Source organism: Eulemur rufifrons, chromosome 18 (assembly GCF_041146395.1).
Source record: "Eulemur rufifrons isolate Redbay chromosome 18, OSU_ERuf_1, whole genome shotgun sequence".
NCBI lineage: Eukaryota > Metazoa > Chordata > Mammalia > Primates > Lemuridae > Eulemur > Eulemur rufifrons.
The window spans coordinates 36,014,947-36,037,131 of record NC_091000.1 but is presented as its reverse complement, the minus strand read 5'-3'; the positions used below and the strand labels follow the sequence as shown (position 1 = coordinate 36,037,131).

General features: G+C 33.3%; 1 protein-coding gene across 2 annotated transcripts in view; it reads left to right on the top strand.

Annotated features, from left to right (window-relative positions):
- Positions 1-22,185, top strand: part of LRBA (LPS responsive beige-like anchor protein) — a 637,829-nt gene that overhangs the window by 210,344 nt on the left and 405,300 nt on the right. For both annotated transcript variants that reach the window (XM_069493475.1, XM_069493474.1), the window contains one exon: positions 3,793-3,857. In XM_069493475.1, coding sequence (XP_069349576.1) covers positions 3,793-3,857 — 65 coding nt within the window. The remainder of the gene's footprint in view (positions 1-3,792; positions 3,858-22,185) is intronic.

The window sequence follows — 22,185 nt, the reverse complement described above, 5'->3', positions numbered from 1 at the left end:
TAGGTTATCAGTTCTTCTTTTCATGGAATACGCCTTTGATGTTATATCTGAAAAGCCATCACCAAACCCAAGGTCATCTAGGTTTTCCCCTGTGTTTATTATCATCTAGAAGTTTTATAGTTTTGTGTTTTTACATTTAGATCTGTGATCCATTTTGAGATAATTTTTGTGAAAATGTAAGCTCTGTGTCTAGATTCTTTTTTTTCCTTTCCATTTGTTTCAGTACCATTTGTTGAAAAGAGTATATTTTCACTATTGTATTGCCTTTGCTCTTTGTAAAAGATTGGTTGACTGTATGTATCTGTTTCTCAGCTCTTTATTTTGTTCCATTGATCAATGTGTCTATTTTTGCCAGACCACCCTGTTATGATAATTTAGCTTTAAAAGAAGTGTTAAAGTCAGGGAGTGTCAGGGCTTCCCACTTCATTCTTCTCCTTCAGTATTGTATGGGCTGTTCTGAGTCTTATCCTTCACTATATAAACTTTAAAATCAGTGTGTCAGTATCCACCAAACAACTTGCTGGGATGTAGATTGGACTTGCATTGAATCTGTTGATCAGTTGGGAAGAACTGACATCTTGACATCTTTGAGTCTTTCTAACCATGAACATGGAATATTTCTCTATTTATTTAGTTCTACTTTGATTTTTTTCCATCAGAATTTTGTAATTTTTCTCATATAGATCTTGTATATATTTTGTTAGATTAATACCTAATTATTTTATTTTTGTGATGCTAATGTAGATAGTATTGTGCTTTTCAATTCAAATTTCATTTGTTCATTGCTGGTATAAAGGAAAATGGTTGGCTTTTGTATATTAACCTTGTGTCCTGCAACCTTGCTATTATTACTTACTAATTCCAGGATGTTTTTGACAATTCTTTCAGGTTTTGTAACTGATGATCATGCCATCTGCAAACAAAGATAGTTTTATTTCTTCTTTTTCAATCTATATACTTTTTTCCCCCCTGAGACAGGGTCTTGCTCTGTTGCCCACTCTAGAGTGCTGTGGTGTCATCATAACTCACTGCAACTTCAAACTCCTGGGCTGAAGGGATCCTCCCACGTGAGCCTCTGGAATAGCTAGGACTATAGGCACACACCACCAAACTTGGCTAATTTTTTTATTGTAGAGATGAGGTCTCACTATGTTGCCCAGGCTGATCTCAAACTCTTGGGCTCAATTGATTCACCCTCCTTGCTCGACCTCCCAAAGTGCTGGGATTACATGTGTGAGCCACCAAGCCTTGCCCAATCTATATACTTTTCATTTGCTTTTCTTATCTTATTGCATTAGACAAGACTTCCAGAATGATGTTGAAAAGGAGTGGTGAGAGGGGATATCCTTCTCTTGTTCTTGATGGCAGATACTTTTGAAAGCAAAATGACAAAAAAATTTATATATACAACATTAGTCCCTCTCTTACTGATTTCTTTTTTTCTAGCAAGAAAAGTAACTTTCTTCATTTTATCTTTTTAAAAATTAATTTCCATTTTGAGATTTTCCTTAAATTAAATGATCTAAATGAAAACTCACTCAGTTTATGGTCTCATCTTCCTATTGGGGCTACGTTAAATTTCCAGTTGGCTTACTAAGAGTGCTATGTTGGGTATAAGAGCTGAAGAGTGAGCATATGCTCCTGTTCCTTTGCTATGGCATTTATTGAGGTATCACATTCCCTTTGCATCACTTGCTGTCTATTCACAAAGGTAATAGTTGTGTTCTCTTCATCCTCTTAAACCCTAAGCAATTTGTACATCCTTCTAGGATAATTCTTTGCATCTTCCTAGGGCATGAGACAATTTGAGGTTGTTTAGGTCCATCTGCCATTAAATTTGACTCTATTCTACTGTTCTTGTGCATTTTAGGTTTAGGGAAAATCTTTGAGTCTTGTTATCACCTTCAATGTGCTTGGGAAGTGAGGTGTGGGACCCTCTGTAGCAGGATCAAAAAATTTATCTGAGGCTTCTGCATTTTTTCATCTCCCTCTTCCTACCTTTTGAGAAGAGAGGAAGGTGTGGCACATGTTCTTCTCTCAGGAATATACTCTTTCATGGAATTTGCTTCCCTTTGGACTACCTGTTTGTGTCATTTTGATGGAAAGAAATGAGTTTTAAGTTAGATTGATATTTCTATTTTATACCTGATTTGATTTACCTCACTGAAAGAAATTTAGTATCTTTATTTTACAGTTCCAGTAAAATATAAATTCAGTATGAATTTTGAGAGAGACTATGTTATAGACTTATGAGTCACTAATTTTTAAATGTTAGTAAAATACAGAAGAATAAAGTATACCTGAAATAAATTTTTTTAAGGTAGTATTTAAGACTTGAAGATGTATTGAATAGCGTGATCTGTCCAAGAATATATCCTGTTATTGTCAGGATCAGAATGAGAACATGGATTTTATAACTTTTTGTTTCTTGTTCTTTCCTCATTAATATATTACTTTTTCTTCTCTGCTGGATCTAGCCAGTGTCTACCCCCCAATCTCTGACTATTTAATTTTCATTCTACTCTGTATATTCTGTTAGCATGATCATACTAATGCTACTCATAAAAACAGGACCCTTCAACAAAATCATAGCATGTGGTCATTTTAGTCCTGAGAACCACCTTGGGATTTTCAAAACAGAAAATAAGGTGGTGTAAAAGTGGGGATAAAAAGGAGAAAGTAGAAGGGAAAGGATGAGGCTGAAAAAAAAAATAAGAATTTGGAGTGGAACAGAATAGTCATTAGGGTGAAATTACATGGAATTTTAAACTCTTATTAAAGTTATTACATTTAGAAAATACAAATATGGTTTATGGTGAACAGTGGTAAGTAGCTCACCATGGTCTTATGAAAGAACAAAAATAAATCAGTTGAGGGATATTATGTAGTTAGAATACAAGGGCCTTCTGAAATGTTAAGAAACATAATGATTATATATTTCTAGTTCTTAAAAAAAAGCTGTGTGTGTATGTTTATATAGACATGTACAAACACATACACACGAGTCCATTCAATGGCGCAATTCCCAAATCTAGGTATATTTCAATCATGTAGGTCTTTCCTTATTGTATTAATGCTTATTTTATATGTTTTGAGATAAGGATTAAAAAATACATTTGTACATGCTCTACAAATTTGATTTTCTTCCTCAGCTTTTTAATGGATATCTTTTTAGTGGATAAATTTTAATGGATATATTTTTAATGAAGAAAGAATATAGTTAGTAAATTTATACTAGTTATTACTAATTCAAAGAGCAATGAATTACAGGTTTCCAGCTCAAAACTGGTGTAGCCCAATTCACTGGTTTTTCTTGTCTCTTTCTCAATCATTAGTCATCAATTTTTTGTGGTAACATATGTTCTTTTTGTTAGGGTTATTGAACTACCTAATTCTCTGTTCTCTTCATTTTGAGTCATACAGTAAGAAAAAAAACAACAAACAAAAACCAAAATCATAAACAGGGAATACAATTACAAAATCTGTGTTTGTCCTTGGTTTTCTTTGTTGCCTTCTTTCCCAACTCCCAGTTATTTCAGTTAAATTAGTATATGATGGTATAAAACAAGAGTATAAATATGAATAAAAATGGATAGGCTCATTTAGTTTACATGAATCAAATTGTTGCTAACTTGTTTAGTGTACTTTTTGATATCAGCTATTTGTGTGGTTTAACAGAACTTTTCCTTTAAGAGGTAAGGCATAAAATTGAAATGGGTGATGTTTTTCATTAGTATTGTTTTAGTAGAAATAACCTGAGTGAAATTTCAGCTATTTTTTGCTGTTTTTTAGGAGTGGCAGAATTCTATTCAGAAGAATGCTGGCCTTGCTTTTATTGAACTTGTCAATGAAGGAAGGTAATCTATTTTATATCCATTTTTATTTTAATTTAAAAATCTTATTGTATTTTTCTCATGGGAACTGACATTTTTGGGTTCTATACTTACTGTATTTTTTTTATTTCAACATATTTAGTGGGTACAAGTATTTTTTTTGTTACATGGATGAATTGTATAATGGTGAAGTCAGGGCTTTTAGTATACCCATCACCATATATTTATTGTTTTTTTCAATCAGTAATTTAGTGGAGCTCTCACATGTTGATTGTTGCATATGTATCAAGATTGAATCATTTTATATATAATTACATGCTTGATGAGGTTCTGGTTTTTATTTTTCAGGAGGCATGGTTGAATTTGGCAAAAGTAAATTGATAATTCTATTTGTAGATATAAGAAAAAGCCATACTTATTTGGACTTTATTAATATAAAGTTGTTTTATGTTTACAGAGCCAAATTAGATTTAGATGTCTATATTATCTCATATCATGGGCTGGCTATAAGGAGGTAGGGGAACAAGTTTTGCGTTGTGTTGTGATGTGATGAGAAAGGGGGTCAAGGCAATAAGTAGGTATATTTTCCACTTACAGAGCAGAACGGTAGAATTGAAAGAAAGAACATTCAGTTGTAGGAAAGAGAAGAAAAGGAAGTATAGGGATGAAAAGAGAGATAAAAGGGAGAAAACAAATTTAAGAGAGTGAAAGAATTAAAGGGTAAAACTAAATTGAGGAAATGATGAGTAGACCAGTTTTTTCTGTTTTGTGGTCGTTGATTTTGCATTAATGGAACTGACTACCCACAGTATAGACTGAAAGATGTGATTGGCTGCCCTTGGAAATTGTATTTTGAGCAAACTTACCCTTTCAGCAATGTTTGTTTATAGTGTTTTGGCTAATGTTAGAGGACTGATACTATCAGTCCTCTGGTAACTACTTGAACTACTAACTAGAAATCTAGGCTCTCTCTCTTATTAATGTTATAGAAAAGGGAGACAAAAGCATTGATAACTTTATTTGATTGTAAATACTACTAAAATTTTGTCCCTCAGAAGAAATTCTAGGTGCTCACAGACTATATTGGAAAAAAATAAACCTACAGTTGTATAGAAGTGTGTAAATACAGGGTATTAACAGTACTAAGGTACTACAGAGTAGTAAGAGAAAAAGAGAGTCTTAAATTTACTATGGAATAATCAGGTAAAACTTCTTGAGACATGTTTTCAAGGATGAGTAGGGGTAGTCATATGTAGACGTTAGACAAGTGGCATTTATGGATAAATTGAAGGATGTTTGTGTGAAAATCATTTCAAATAAGGGAACAGAATACCTGAAGACATTGTGATAGGGGATACTCAAGTGTGTGTGTGTGTGTGTGTGTGTGTGTATGTGTATGTGTGTGTGTGTGTGTGTGTCTGTCTGTCTGTGTGTTAAGGGGGTGTTATTGGAATAAAATTGGGTGTCTCAATCCCAAAAGGCCTACTATAGTATATTTAGACTTTTATTTAATTTGGGGAGCCTTGGAAGATTTGAAGCAAAATAGTAATTATGATATTTGGGTTTTGGTAAGACAATTGGCAGAAATGTTTAGGATGGGTTAAAGGAGAGGAGACCTGATTAAAATCAAGAACAGTAGCAAGGCTACTACAATGGTCCATATGAGAAGTAGTGCTAAATGTAGTCTAGAGTCTAGCAAGTAGTAGGTGATCATTAAATATTTCTTAAGCAATGAGTGATTAATTCTTTAGTCTTACTTTTAGCAAAGATTTCAAAGTGCCTATTTATCAAAAGATGAATAGCTCTTGGCTGATTTCAACACTGAGGTATTTGATGGATGCTGTTAAAGTTTACATATAGTAAAAGAGGTGGCAAGAGCTGTTGATTGAATATATATTTGTTCTACTTAATGTCAAACATTAATAATGGATTTTCTATAATTTAGGTAAAATTTTTAGTTCTTTTTTTAATTTCAAAGTATTATGGGGTATGAATAATTTTGGCTAGTAGCAGGAGAGGAGGTATCTGGTACGATTATGAACATATTTTGAAGATAGAGCTGATAGGATATACTAATGGATTGGATGTGGGCTGTGAAAGAAATCTAGGAGTCAAGCATTACTCTAAGATGTTTGGCCTGTGCAGCTGAAAGAATGGTGTTTCTGTCAGCCATGATGGAAAAGACTGTGGATGAAGCAGTTATTGAGTAAGATAAGGAGTTCAATTTTGGAAATACTAATTTTGATTCTCCAGTAGACAATTCAAGTGGAGATGTTAAATAGGCAGTGGCTAGATACATCTCCAGAGTAGTGATATAAGCTTGGGTGTAATAAGCATATAGATAATGTTTAATGCTTGGAGACTAGATGAATTCATTTTAAGATAAGAGGGTGATGACTGAAATTTAACCACTGGCTTTAATAACATGGGAGTTGTTCCTGACTTAGGAGTTGTTTTGGGGGGAAGTAATATGGGGGAAAAAGCCTGTTTATAGTGGATTTAAGAGAGAATAGGAGAATGGGAAGGGAGAAATTGTGAGGTCATGTGTATAAACTATTCTTTATAGGAGGTGGAGCAAAAAAAGGGTCATAGCTTTTTGGAGGAAATAAAGGAAAATAGGTTTTTCAAAAATGAGAGCAAGATAGTGTAGGTTGAAGGTGACAGGTATGAACATTTAGAGAGTGGAGAAATTGATGTAGAAGGGAGGTTTTCTGGAGTGACATTTTTCAGTAAATTAGAGAGTATGGAAATTTGTATACAAATGGAAGGAATGACTTAAAGTATAGCATGGATGGATCATGTATGCTAACATATGAGAAGACATTTTATATAATTGCAGAGCCTGGTAGGTAAATATGGAAGTAGAGTGAGAGTTGGGTTTAAAAGGATTTAGATTTGTCAAGTGAATGTGAGGGGAGTGAAGACAAGAGAGTCAAACTTTTATGCAAGAAAGGATTATAATCATTAACCACAAGGTTATTATTATTAAGCTAGGTAAAGAGGAGAAAGGGTATCAAATAAGAGAGTGACTATTTACAGCAAATGATAGGATGAATGGATTGGAGAGCTAAGGACTATTAGAGTTGGAATCCTAGAATGAATGAGCTATAAGCATAGGAGGGAGTAGAGAGTGGGATGAATACAACCAAGGTCATTCATTTATTCAAAATGTCTAGTACATGGCCGTGCAATGAATGCCTGTGGTAGGATGGAGGACAAGATTATAGAAGGAAGAGAGTTTGGCGAAATGGTAGACCAAAATCTTGGTCAGCCTTGAACATCATCTCTTTAGATACCACTTACCATCTTTCCTTATTAGTGTCTCTATATGTCCCCATAAAATTTTTCTTTATTTCTCAGTGATTTTTGCTCTTGAATCACTGTTACTTTCTTCAACATGGTTTCTATAATAATTCTTGATGATTTCATCCATATTGTAGCATGTATGAGCATTTCATTCCTCTTTATTGGCAAATAGCATTACATTGTATGGATATACCACATTTTGTTTATCCCTGTACCAGTTTATGGATATTTGAATTCCTTCCTGGTTTTGGATGTTACAAATAATGCTGCTATGAGTATTTGCATACAAGTCATTGCATGGACTTAGATTTGTAATTCTCTTAGATAGACATGTAGGAGTAGAATTGTTGTGTTCAATGGTAAGTCTATGTTTAGCCCTTCAAGAAATTCCCAAGCTGTTTTCCATACTGGCTATACCATTTTCTGTTCCCACCAGCTACATATAAGCTTCCAGTTTGTACGTATCATTGTCCACACTTGGCACCATCAGTCCCTTTGATTAGAGTCATCATAGTGGTTATCTCATAGTGGGCTTTATTTGCATTTCCCTAATGACTAATGATATTTAATGTTTTTCATGTGCTAATTGGTTATTCATATATCTTCTTTGGAAAAATGTCTATTCACATCTTTTGTCCATTTTTAAATTTCAGTGTATCATATCTGAGTTGTAAAAGTACTTTGTGTATTTCTGGATACAAGTCCTGTACCAGATACATGATTCGCGAATATTTTCTCCTGATCTATGACTTGTTCTTTCACTTTCATTGAAGAGGAAAGGTTTTTAATTTTGATGAAGTTCAGGTTACCTATTTTTTTCTTTCATGCTTTATGCTTTTGTTGGCAAATCTAAGAAATCAAAGCCTAATACAAGATTCTGATTATTTTGCCTACTCTTTTTTTTTTTGGTAATTTTACAGTTTTAGCTTTTACATTTAGGTCTGTGTTTCATTCTGAGTTAACATTTTTACATTATGTGAGGTAAGGATCTTAATTTAATTTTTTCTCATAGATTTTATGAATGATTGATATTAATTTCTTATAAATATTTTATAGGATTTAGCAGGGAAGCCACCTGAATCTGGGGTTTTTTTATGGCAAAAATTTAAATTACTTACTTAGTTATTTTACTTGTTATAAGTCTATTCACATTTTTTATTCCTTTTTGAGTCAAATATGGAAATTTATATGTTTAGAAATTTGCCCATTTAAGTTGTTTGTTGTGTGACAGAGTACATAATAATCTCTTACAGTCCTTTTTATTTTTGGAGAGTTGTTAATGATGGTCCCTCTTTTATTCTTTTATTCTTGATTCTGGTAATTTGTGTTTTTGCTCTTCTTAGTAAGTCTAGCTATAGTATTTTGTTGTTTTTGTTGTTTTTGAAAGAACCAATTATTTTTAATTGATCTTTTTCCTTTTCCTGTGTTTTCTGAAATTTCATTGATTTCTGCTTCAGTGTTTATTATTTCGATCCTTCTGCTGTTTTGTATTTAGATTGCTCTTTTTCTAGTTTCTCAAGGTGTGGTTCCTTCTTTTCTAATATAGGTGTTTATAGCTATATTACTGGAAATGAATATGTATTCTACTTTTGTTACATAGCGTGTTCTGTAAATATCACTTAGGTCAAATTGGTTGATTCATGTCTTCAGTTCTTCAAAAAATTCTGATACATTTTCTTGTTTTTCTATCAGTTATTAAGATTGAAATATTGAAATTCTTTTTTTTAATTATTATTTATTTATTTATTTTTTGAGACAGAGTCTCACTCTCTTGCCTGGGCTAGAGTGCCGTGGCATCAGCCTAGCTCACAGCAGCCTCAGCTCAGGCGATCCTCCTACTTCAGCCTCCCAAGTAGCTGGGACTACAGGCACATGCCACCATGCCTGGCTAATTTTTTCTATTTTTAGTTGTTTGGCTAATTTCTTTCTATTTTTAGTAGAGACGGGGTTTCGCTCTTGCTCAGGCTGGTCTCAAACTCCTGAGCTCAAGCAATCCTCCAGCCTCGGCCTCCCAGAGTGCTAGGATTACAGGCATGAGCCACCACACCCAGCCTGAAATTCTTAACTGTGTGAATAATCTATTTTTTTCTTTTAGTTCTGTCAGGTTTTATTTTATGTACTTTAGTTCTTTGTTGTAATGTGCATATATATTTATAGTTATTATATCTTTCTGATTTTTTGACCCTTTCATCATTATAAAACATCTCTTTTTATTTCTAGTAATGTTTCTTGAGTTCAAGTCTATTTTATTTGATACTAATACACCTACTTCAGTTTTCATGATTATTCTTTGCATACTACATGTTTTTTTTCATTCTTTTACCTTTAGTTTTTTTGTGTCTTTAAATCTAAAGTGTGTCTCTTGTAGACAACATAATGTTGTATCTTGCTTTATTATCCAGTCTGCCAGTCTCTGTCCATGTTTAGTGCATTCCCAGTTGGTTTTATTATTGATATGGTTGGATTTATACCAACCATCTTGATATTATATTTGTTTTTTATTAATATATATTCCTCATATCTGTTTTCCTGTGCTAAACAAAATTTTTTTTAATTTTTTAAGTTTACTTCTTTATGTAGCCAAAATTTAAGTTTTTAATCAGAAAAGTAATTCATGCTTTTATAGGTATTACGGAAAATTGGTAAAACAAGTTAAAAAGTATAAAAATTATTTTCCAGTAATCCATATTATATTGTAGTGTATTCCTTCATAATTTTAAAAATATTCATAATTTTTTAGGTAAAAGTGCAATTATGTTGAATGTATATGACATTATATCATGAACTTAGCCACTTAGACTTGGATTTGAAGACAGTGATCTACTTTGAGTATATGCAGCAGACTTAGCACTCTAGTTCATAACATATTCATTTTTGTTATCTGGCCAGCACTGGATTCTAAACAAATATTTTTAAGTGTACTGTTTAATTCCCCTTCTTTTTTATTGTTATATTTTTGAATTATTTTCTTACTGGTTGTTCTAACGATTCCATGATGCATTTTAACTGAGCACAATCTTTTCTGGACATTTTAAATAAATGGAATCATGTAATATGTGGTCTTTTATAACTGGCTTCTTTCCCTTCACTATTTTCAGGGTTCATCTATGTTGCAGCATGTGCCAGAACTGTATTCCTTTTATTGCTGAATAATTTTTCATTTTATGAATATGTCATTTTATTCATCCATTTATCAGTTGATGAATGTTTCTTTCTACTCTGGCTATTGTGAATAATGATTCTATAAGCATTTGTATATGTGTTTTTTTATGGACTTAAACTTCTATTTCTGTTAGGTATGTACTCAGTAGAAGAATTTTTGGGTTATATGGTAACTCTGTGTTTAACTTTTTGAGGAACTTTCAAGAACTATCAGATCTTTTTTACCCCACAGTGTTAGTTTTCATTTTGGAAAGATACATTTGTTGCTTTTTAAGTTTTTGGTTGACAATATGTTTTTAAAGCACTTTGAACATAATCATTTGGCCTCCATGTTTTCTGATATGAAGTTAGCTTTTAATTGTAGTGTTGTTACCCTGTATATGAGTAATGATTTTTTTTTCTCTTGCTACTTTCAACATTTTCCTGTATCTTTGTTTTTCAATGTTTTCACTGTGATATGTCCAGGGAAGGGTACTTTTGTATTTTTTGGTAGATAATTCTCCATTGACCTTTCACATTTCTGCATGTCTCATAAGTAGAGACACTATCATTCAAAGATATTTATATAGCAAACAGCTTTGGAATATGGAAATAGTGTCTCCATTTCGAACAAAGAGCAGGATTGCTTACACTCTAGAACAGTATTGGTAATGTCTCCCTGAAATAAAGGTGAACAGGCCTACTGGCCATCAGAAACGATTCAAGTACCCTAAGCTCAGAGATCCTCTCCTGTAACACATTTTACTGCATGTATAGTTGTCTCCCAGACCTGTGTTACTCTGTGAGAACTGGGGCTTGACGATGATGGCACAATGCTGATACTCAGGCTATTTCTATTTCTGAGAATCATGGATTATTATTTGTCGCTAGCCCCAGGATTCTCATATCTTCTGTGGGCAGCCATGACACCGTGGTAAGCTAACTTGTTAGTCTACCAGTAGATTAAGCTTCAAAGTTTACAAAGTAAATTAAGATCCCATCACAATTCTTGGCAATGTTTATCTTGCTTGACTTTTCATATAAATTGGAAAATTCTGGGGGATTATTATTTCTTCATTTTTTTTCCTGTGCTTTTTTTTTTATCATACTGCTTCTTCTAGAACTACATTACAGAGATGTTGGTACACTTGATGTCAGGCAAGTCTCTGAGGCATTGTTCTGTCGTTTTCAGTCTTTTTTCTCTCTGTTCTCCAATTGGATAAACTCTGTTTCTGTTTTCAGGTTCACTGCTTCTTTCTTGTGTCATCTCAGATTTCCTGGTGAACTCACTTGGAATTTTTCTTTTTGGCTGTTGTCCTTTTAAAAACAATTTTCATTTGGTTATTTTTAATAGATTCTGTTTTATTGTTTATATTCCCTATTTGTATAATCATTGTCATCATGCTTTCCTTTTATTTTTAAAGGATTGCCTCCAGTTTTTTTTTAACATATTTATAAGAGTTGTCTTGAAGTATTTGTCTGCTAAATCCAACATCTGATCCTACTCAGCCAGTTTCCACTGTTTTGTTTGTTCAGTATAAGTCACATTTCCTACTTTTTCAAATATCTTGTGATTTCTTCTGTTTGTTTTTTAAACAAGATCATTTAGATATCATAGCAGTTTTGGATTCTAGTTTTCTCTTTCTTTCCTCTGGGGGTTTTTCATTCATTCATTCATTTATGTTTTTATATTTCAGCATATTACAGGAGTACAAATGTTTAGGTTACATATATTGCCTTTGCCCCACCCGTGTCAGAACTTCAAGCGTGTCCATCCCCCAGACTGCGCACTGCACCCGTTAGGTGTGAATATACCCGTCTCCTCCTCCCCCTTCCCACCTGCCTGACACCCAAGGAATGTTACTACCATACGTGCACATAAGTGTCCCTAGATCTTTACATTTCTGGTTCCTTGTCATTTAAGTCCCAGTTCAGATATCACCTCAGAGAAGTGTTCCCTGAAACCTGTTATCCAGTTTATTTTTACCTCATTTCTTTAAAAAATTTTTTCTAATCTTTCTTATTCCTCACTGATATTTATCTTTATTGTCTGTCTTTTCCTGTAAAATCTGTTTTATAAGGACAGTCCTTTTGTCTCTTTTATGTGGTCATATCCTTGCTTCTTAGAGAAGTGCCTGGCAAATTCAGTGAATATCTGTGTTTAACTGATAAGTTATTTTCTTTGTAACAATATTCTTTAATAGTTTTTATTTGAATTATTGATATTTTTCATGTAAACAATTTTCCATCTTTAGCATAATTCATTTTATAGAGATAATCTTGACAATAATCAAATGATAGTTCTTTAAGGATTTTTACAAAGAGAAAAGAAAATATATATGATAAAATATTTACATTTAAAAAAACTTTCTACATTTTGTAAAGGAATGAACTCTCTTACATTATTCTCAAATGTTTGTATCCAGAACTGCTGATTATTATCATTTTTATTTGGGGAGACAATTATTTGGATAACTTATTTTTTATATATCATTTGTTATTGTTGTTTTCATGATACTCTTTCTTTAATTTGTTACCTATGCTTATCTTACTCCGTTTGGATTTTTAGCCTCCCATGGTTAGAAATTGTCTTCTTTACTTCAGTGCTTAGCTTATGGAAAGAACTCAGCTTTTATCTTTTAAGTAAGTGTTTGAAATAAAACTAAGGTTCATTAGTGAAATAGTGGAGTTAGTATTTGAAATTTTGTTTTCACTTTATTTTAGACGGTAGAATATATTTTGAAGGAGCAATTCAGAGGGTTATTTTTCTAAATCGGTAGATTTTGCTTCCCTTTTATTTATATAAATATTCAGTACGATGAGGTTAAATGAGTTTTCGAAGGAATGGATGTGTTTGTGAAGTAGTTTGGAGTGTTCAGCTACTAGACTTAATCCCAGGGGCAAGAAGAATAGTAATGACGGTTTTTCTTTTTACTGCAGAGACCAACCTTGTTTTTCTTATTATGTACTCTGACCTGCCTTGACCTCATTTATAGAGTAGCTGCTATAAATTTGGCCCTTGATTAATGTTTTATTAGTGTAACTAACATGAAGACCTTTATAGACAGACTACAGCATAAGGTTTGAGGGACTCAAAGAGCGTCATTAACAAATCAATTACTTAGTTCAGAGGTAAGTAATTGTTGTTTGGTAGAAATGTTTCCTTTAACTTACATGTTTAATAAGATATTATATAAATACACTGGTTTAATAGTTTTGAGTTCAGTTATTGGTATTTTTCACATAAACAGCGTTTCATTTTATACAAATTTATTTTATAGAGCTAAAGCAATTAATAATCACTGACATAATCAAATGATATATCTTTAATGACTTTTACCAAGAAGGAAAAAAATACAAATAATAAATGATTTTAGTTTAAAAAATTAAATTTTCACATTTTATGAGCAATAACATTGTTATTCCTGAATGATATATTTTTGTTTATGAATGTTTTATGATATCTTGAATCATTATCATCTCGATTTACTTTTTTTTTTCTTGGGTGGTGGGTGACAAAGTCTCCATCTGTTGCCCCTGGGTTGAGTGCAGTGTTGTCATCATAGTTCACTGAAGGCTCAAACTCCTGGCCTCAAGCGATCCTCCTGCCTCCGCCTCCCAAAAGTGCCAGGATTACAGGCGTGAGCCACCACTCCTGGCTCTATTTACTTTTTAAATATGCAAATAATTGATCTAAAACAGTTTTATCATTTTTGAAAGGCAGAACTTTCTTTAAACAAATAATTTTAAATTCTTTAAAGAATATTAAAGCTCCCTGAGGGGATTCACTTCCTTCTGTAGTTGGTTTACTCTGGGACTTCAAAGTGTATCTGGGATTTTTTTATTAAAGGAAAAAATTTCAAAAAACAAAAAAGAATATTAAAGCTACCTTTTAGACTGTAATGCTGTACCACCATATTAATAGAAAATAATATACAGTTACCACCATTGCCTTGACCCTCTTGAATGAAATCTGAAGGTTCATGATTATACTAAATTCAAATGTGGTAGGTTATATTATTATCTATATTGTGCTTCAATTGATTTGTGTATTTGATTTTGCTGTATTTTTTTCCATCACCTTAAAAATCTATTGAATTGAATTAAAACATGTATTTAATTAAACTAATTTCAATAACAGTGTTGCTTCCATTTTACAATTCAGTACTTTGCCACTGAATCTTATATCTTTTCCCATTTGGATAAAGAAGGGTTTCAATTGCATATTTTGCCTTCTTTATTTTTAGAGGTTTTGGTGACATCACTTGTAAAAAATTTAGTATCTCAATATTGATTTTAATTTTGTTGACAGAAATAGATCTGGCTGCTAGGTTGCCTCCTTCTTGCCAGCTGCTTTTCATTTCTTCAACAAAATTTTTAGAGCATTTTAAGATCCGTATTTTATTCTAAGTAGCTGTGATCAAGGCAGCTGCTCTGTGAGACTTTAATCAATGAAATTTGTAATGATTTCTTGATCATTAGACTTCTGTCTTATAACTTCACTTTTTTGACTGTGTCAGATTTTAGTCTGAAACTGTCCGTTCTTGGCACACCCATGGTCAAAGAATGACCAGACACGCCAAAGTTAGGCAAGCACAAAAATGAGGTTTACTGAGGAGAGAAAGATAGGATTATAGGGCAAGAGCAAGATATAGGTTTACAGAGCATGGTACATACACCATAGATGATGATGACCAGACCCATTGTTGCAGTAAGGCATGCAAAAGGAAGGGCAAAAAGAGAGCTCAAGGCTATGGTCTGCGTCTTATTTTATAGGACCTCCCTCGTGGTTTAGAGGTCACCATGGAACCACTTTGATTGGAAATTTGGGAGTCACATGACCTGAGCCTTAACTACATGTGGGTTCTAGGTCATTTTCCAGACTTTATGGTACCCATGTGACTTGGCCTGTGGGCTAGAGAGTCCTCTGCATTCCTTTGCAGCTGGCGCTTCAAGTTCTGATTGGCAGATTCATAGGGTATTCCCTCCTCCCCCAGAGTATGGAGAATTAGGGTTTGGCAGGACCAAGATGGGGTCAGTAGCACCCACTTTCGTCCCTAGGAGACCTGGAATCCCTCACTATCTACCTAACAATCTTATATCTCTTACTTAAAGGGGAAAAATGCGTTCGATAAATATTTATCAGCTTGCATATTTTATATATTTAGGTGGTCCTGTTTTTGTTCTTGCTCTCTAGAATTTTGAAAAATCAGTGCAAATTCCCTATCAGTAAAATTTTTATAGCTTAAAATGTCAGGAAATCTGTGAAGTTTCCTGTCATTCTTGTTACTAATTTTCTTAATTTTTCCTCATTTTTCCTATTTCATTTATATTTTGAAGTAAAAAACAGACATGGTTTTTCATTGGCTGGTACAATTTTTTAAATGTTTGATGGTAAAAATCAGGGAAATAGTAGACTATGAAACCTAGTTTAAAGATATAATATTTGTTAAAAATGTTGAGATTTAAATTCTCATCTTGAATCTTTTAGTTTGTTAAATAAATAATTAAAATGACCTATAATTATAGTATTGGGTTTAGTTTACTAAAAATACATTTTGAGAACTTTTATAGCCTCCTAGGATTTTACTCTTAAACCTGCTGCTGCAACTCTTCTCATTTCCCTATCTTTGGAAAGCATGGAAAGGGCAGATTATCCCACATACTGTTGGGCACATTGCTTAATTATCCTCTAGGGATAGTCAGTATCTGCTTATTACAGCAATAACTCAGACTTGTATCTGAATATGTAAATAGTCCTCATAAAAGACATAATATTTCTAGTATTAATACACTGGTCTTTCTCTTCAAAATCCAACTGCTTACATTGCACATCTGCTTTCTGAGTGAGCTCCAGCATTGTCCTTCTCTAGGACAATACCATAGACTACTAATAAATATCTGTGGAATGACTGTGAAGAAGAATGAATGGAAGGGAGGTGAAGAGGGAAAAGGTAGAGAGGCTAAAAGACATTTCATTATTCTGACTCCTTTGGCCATTATCGTTGGTATTTTGGACCTGGGTTATATTTTGGTAGAAAGACAAAGGTATTTATTACACTTAAGTGAACAGCATGGCTAGAATATATTCTTGTCTGTACCATGGAAGACAAAATTTGAATTGAAGTAGAGATTATCTATTGGAAACTCTGGAGTGTTATGTAAAGAGTCATATGCTTTCTGGTTAAAATTTTTAAATTATATGTGTAGTGAAAAACTGCAATTAAATATTTTTTTAATTAAAAAAATTTTTTTAGAGTTGGGGGCCTCATTATGTTGCCCAGGCTAGACTGTAATTCCTGGGCTCAAGTGATCCTCCTGCCTCAGCCTCCCAAGTAGCTGGGACTACAGGCATGTGCCATTGCACACAGCTCAGGTAAATATTATACATATTTATTTAGATATGATATCATTTTTGGGTAGAGTCAGAGGTCATTGTTCCGAAGATTAGTTGAGCAGAGACTTTCTTCATCTCTATTTACTGCAACCCTGGGTTGAATTGGTTTAGAAGTGTAACAGAGAAATGCTAAACTGAATTCCACGTAGTGAGCCAGCAGAGCCATTTCCCTCAGTGATTTTACTTTTCTACATATTAGTATCTTTTCTTTCTTTTTATATGCATGTTCTTGAGAACAAATTATTTTATAGTCCTAAGACATTTTTTCATTTAGAATATGCCAGTTTGCAACATGGCCCTTTTTCTTCCATTCTAGTGTCTGAAATACCATGAGTTCCCCACCCCCACCATGAGTTGTTTTAAAATGTTCGACTAGGTGTTCTTGTATAAAATAAGTTTGGAAAAACAGATTGATGTCAGGATGTAATGTTTATATTAAATGTGACATTTATATTACTGGGCTTTTATATTCTTAGGAAGAAATAACTTTATGGAGTATTTGCTATTTCCATTCTATTAATAATTATAGTAAAGTACATGAATACATTGTAGTCTCCCTTATTGCTTTCCAGAAGAAATGGGTATTATCTTGGAGAGATCTCAACTGAGAAAGACCTATGTTGGTCTTAAATGTTTATGAAGCCCATTAAAAAAGTCAGGTTTGGTTTTGTTGTTTGGTGTTTTTTTTTTTTTTTTCATGTTCTTCTGTCGGTCACCATTCTGTTCTTTCTAAGATTTTAGGCTTGTGTATTCTGGACTGTTAGAACCTTTCCATCTCATTCACAGTTGTTACTGTGAACTTTAACTCAAAGAGGAGTAGAGATATCAACTTAAGGATTTTTTTTGGTATTATTGAATATGTTGTACTTGTGTGTGGGAAGAGAGAGAGGACTAGGGAGGGGGAGAGAGAGGAGGGGAGGGAGGGGGAGCGAGAGGTGAGCAGGGAGGCAGGTACATGGAGAGTTAGGCAATAATTTTTCACTATAAGAATAAGGCCTATATTAATTTATGGAGATGATAGTCTGAGAAGTGAGGCTTTAGTATTTCTCATATTCCTGAAGGAAGTCTTTGGAAACAATTTTCACCCTCATTTTCAGTTTGTGGCTGTTGTCTATAGTTAATTCTATAGAAATTACAATGTTAGAAGGATTGCCAATTCAGGAACATTAGTTCCACATTCTCAATTATTAGGGTGCAGAAAAACAGTAACTTTCCTTTCCCGTCAATGGTGATGTTTAGTAGTGAAAATCTGACAGTTGCTGCTAATGGGGGTCACAGAAAGCCCAGGAAACAGAGCAGTAATATTGGAAAACTCTTGGTGAAAATGTGTGTATGTGCTTACCCAAGGTCTAGACTAGTATAATCAGATGTGGACAATGGGCCGTAATGTAGTTATGGGAGATGGTTGTCATCATTACTGTTATTTATTGAGCCTCTAGTGTGAATCTTTTCTAGTTGGTCACTTGATAGGGCTGTTTGTTTCCTAAGGCTGACATAAGCGTTTTTTTTTTTTTTTTCTTCCTCCTTGCACTGTAGGTATAAATTATATATAGTTTTTCTTCTTAATATTAAAATATGTGAATTATTTTGCCCTCTGCATTTAGAGATATAATCTACTTTGCAGTAAACCCAGCATTTTGAGATTACTTATTATAATTAAGACTTTCATTTACCTTAATTGTTGTTTGAAATAACATTTTGCACAATCGTTAGATAAAATTGGTGTTGCTAAATACTGTATCATTTGTATATTTAGGAAAATAAGCATATAGATGGGAAAAAATCAGCTCTGTAGAAAAGCAAGAAAAAATTCATTTAGGTATCTTATTTGCTTCATTTTTGAAGGCGTTTTTATGTTTTCCTTAAAGGACAATCATATTTGTGTGTATATTTAAAACAAATGTAAGAAGGCATGTAGTCAGGACCTTCTGAGATACTGACTTAAAAACATTTTGTAAATTGTGAAAAAAATATATATGCTTCTCTTGTATGAAAGTATTATTAAATCCTTTGCATACATCCTAATCAATTTTCACACCCTCATAATATTCTGAAATAAGAAAAAAAGCAATTTTTATAATCTTATAAGTTTAGATGGTAATCATTTTGTATTATGCAGTGAAAATATTTCAAACTTATATTTGTAATATAGTTAAGTCTAATCTAAAAGCTCTAGGGTTTTACTATTAATTGCTTAGATAAATTTAGATACTTGAGAATATTTGGTTTGAAGTATTTCTACAAACTGTCCATTCGTCAAATAATGACTGGGTATAGCCTACTGAACAGTACATTTTAGATGTTATGGTTGATTGAAAAAGAAGAATAAGTAAAAGATGTTCTTCCTCAATAAGTTGTGGTCTGATTGGGAAAATAGAGTAATACTCATAGAATTCTAACAGAATTTTTATAAGATACAAATAAACAAGGATAACATATGCTATACCTACAATAAGCACTAGCTATAAGATTGATATAAAATAAAGGTCTTCGTAGGATAGAATTGCAGAATATTTCTTAGAGGGAAAGAGGATTGAATTGTGTCTTAAGGAATTAAGGTTTGAAATATAAAGAAAGGATAAAATGTAGATTGGAGAGTGGTTTATAGCACTCATTTTCTATCATTCATTGAGTACCTATTTATTGATCGTATTCCATGTGCTAGATACTGTTCTGGGGTCTGAGCATGTAGCTGTGAATAGGTTTGTGAGGTCATAGAGGAGAGAACAAATAAACAAGTAAAGAAAATAAGACAATTCAGACAGTAGAAGAAAACAAAGAACGATAATAAGAGTAAAGAGGGGAAGGCTTATAGGGCAGCCAACATGGAGTGTTTAGAAAAGACTTGTGAAGAGAGACACTTGATTTGAATGAAGAAAAGTAGCTGACCATATTGAGATCTAGGTCCCATTTTAAGATGAGGACACAGTAAGATCAAAGGCCTTAGGGAAAGAACAATTTGTTATTGAAACAAATTGAAGGCCAGAGTGGCTGGAAGAAAATGAGGAAGGAAGAGAGTAATGTTTGGAAATGCCAGAGAAGTAAGTTGTGTTAAGAAATTTGGATTAAATCTTTTTTAGTCAGAATATATTGTAGAGTTTTAAACAGAGGAGTGGCATGATATGACTTGTTTTGGGGGTGGTGGTTTACAGTAACATTTAACTTAAGTGTTCTTTTTTTAAAAAATACTTTTAAAAATTATGGCAGAATATACTTAACATAAAATTTACCATATTAATCATTTAAAAGTGTACAGTTCAGTGGTATTAAGTATAATACATTTACATTGTTGTGCAACCATTACCACTATCCATCTCTAGAACTTTTTTCATCTTGCATAATGGAAACTCTGTATTCATTTAACACTAACTCCCGGTTCCTCCCTCTCCCCAGCCCCCTCCCCCCCCAGGAAACCACCATTTGTCTCTGTCAATTTGACTACTCTAGGTAATTTATATTACTGGAGTCACACAGTATGTGTTATATGGTATCTGGCTTTTTTCAATTAGCATGTTGTCTTCAAGGTTCATCCATGTTGTAGGCTGTGTCAGAATTTCCTTCCTTTTTAAGGCTTAATGATATTCCATTGTATATATATACTGCATTTCATTTATCCATTTATCTGTTGATGGACACTTGGATTGCTTCCACCTTTGGGTGTTACAGATAATGCTGCAATGAGCATGGGTGTACAAATATCTCTTTGAGATCCTGCTTTCAGTTATTTTGAGTTATATACCCAGAAGTAGAATTGCTGAATTATATAGTAATTCTATTTTCAGTATTTTTAGGAACCACTATACTGCTTTCCATAGTGTCCATACCATTTTACACACAGTCTACAAGTGTTCAATTTGGCCACATCCTTGTCAACACTTGTTATTTTGTGTTTTTTTGATAGTAGCCATCCTAATGGGTGTGAGGTGGTGGCTCGTTGTTTTGATTTGCATTTCCCTAATGATAACTGATGTTGAACATGTTTTCATGTGCTTTTTGACCATTTATATATCTTCTTTGGAGAATGCCTAATCAAATCCAGTGCCCATTTTGTAATTAGTTTTGTTGTTTATATTGTTGTTGAATTGTAAGAATTCTTTATGTATTCTTGATCATAATCTCTTGCCAGATGTATGATTTGCAAATATTTTCTCCCTTTCCATAAGTTGATATGCCTGCTGGGTATTCAAATGAAGATTTCAGTGGGATAGTTGGCCATGTGAGTCAGAAATACAGGGGACCAAGGGTTAGAGATATAAATTTAGGAATGAGTAATATGTAGGTGAGATTTGAAGGTCATAGGACTGGATTAGATAATTTAGATAAAGGAAAGAGCATACAACTGAGTCCTGGGACACTATAAAATTTATAGGTAGTGCAGAGAAGGGGGATGTAGCAAAAAAGAGAGTAAGAAAACAGCCACTAGATAGGAAGTAAACCAGGAAAGTGCTATGTATTGTTGAAGAAGGTAAGAGAAGAAAATGTTTCAAGAATCATAAGGTACTTTTCACAGTTACCTTGCTATTTGTATATAGTCCCAACTTGCTATATTAGATTGCAAACTCACGGTGGGCAGTTTTATGCATATCTGTATTCCTTAGCGTTAGGAGCCTAGAAGTGCCTGGCAGAAGTGTGTGTTTAGAGTTTGTTTTCCTTACAAGTACTACTGTACCCCCAGCAATGATCAGGCACTGTTCTATGTTCTGGTGATAGAAGGATAGATTATGTATGATTTGTATAATCTCAAATAGAAGACAGATTTATAAATACACATTTGAAATGGTTTTATACAGAATATTACAGTGTAATAAGGTCCACAGAAGAGACATATGCTTTTTTGTAGGGGATTAGTTTTATGACTGAGGGAAAGCAGGTGTAGGAACGGAAAAGTTTTTACAGTGAAGGTGACTTTCATTTTAGCTTTGAAGGATTGATAAGTTGGGTCAGATGGAATGTGAAGTGAGGTCATTCCTGGCCTATGGGACAGTAGGAACAGAAGCAAAGAAGTGTAAAAGAATAGGGTATAATGTTTGGTAAAATAGTTCCTGGCCTGGAGGAGTGCTTAGAGTATAAAGGATTAGCAAAAATGAGACTAGTTTCTAAGCCATGCAAAGGTGTTCAGTCTCTTTTGTAGATCACAGGAAGGTAGCTAAAATGTTGTGAAATGTACAGCAATAATCAGATCTTCATTTTAGAAAGATAACCCTGATGAAGAATTGGCAAGAATAGTAAAACTAATGGAAAGAAATTGGACTGAAGGCTATTGTAATAATCAAAGCCATGATGCTGAGGGCCTGAAGGGCACTGGAAAATGTTACAGAGAAAAACAACTTTTAGAGTTATTCCAGAGGTAGAATGGACAGTACTTGGTCTATTGGATGTGTAGGATGATTGAGAAGGAACTGCTGTATGTTACTGATATTTCAACCTTTAGTACTAGGGTAAATAGTGGTTATATTAACAGGGCAGAGAATGAAAGAATAAATGATCTCTGAATAAGGGACTATTTTA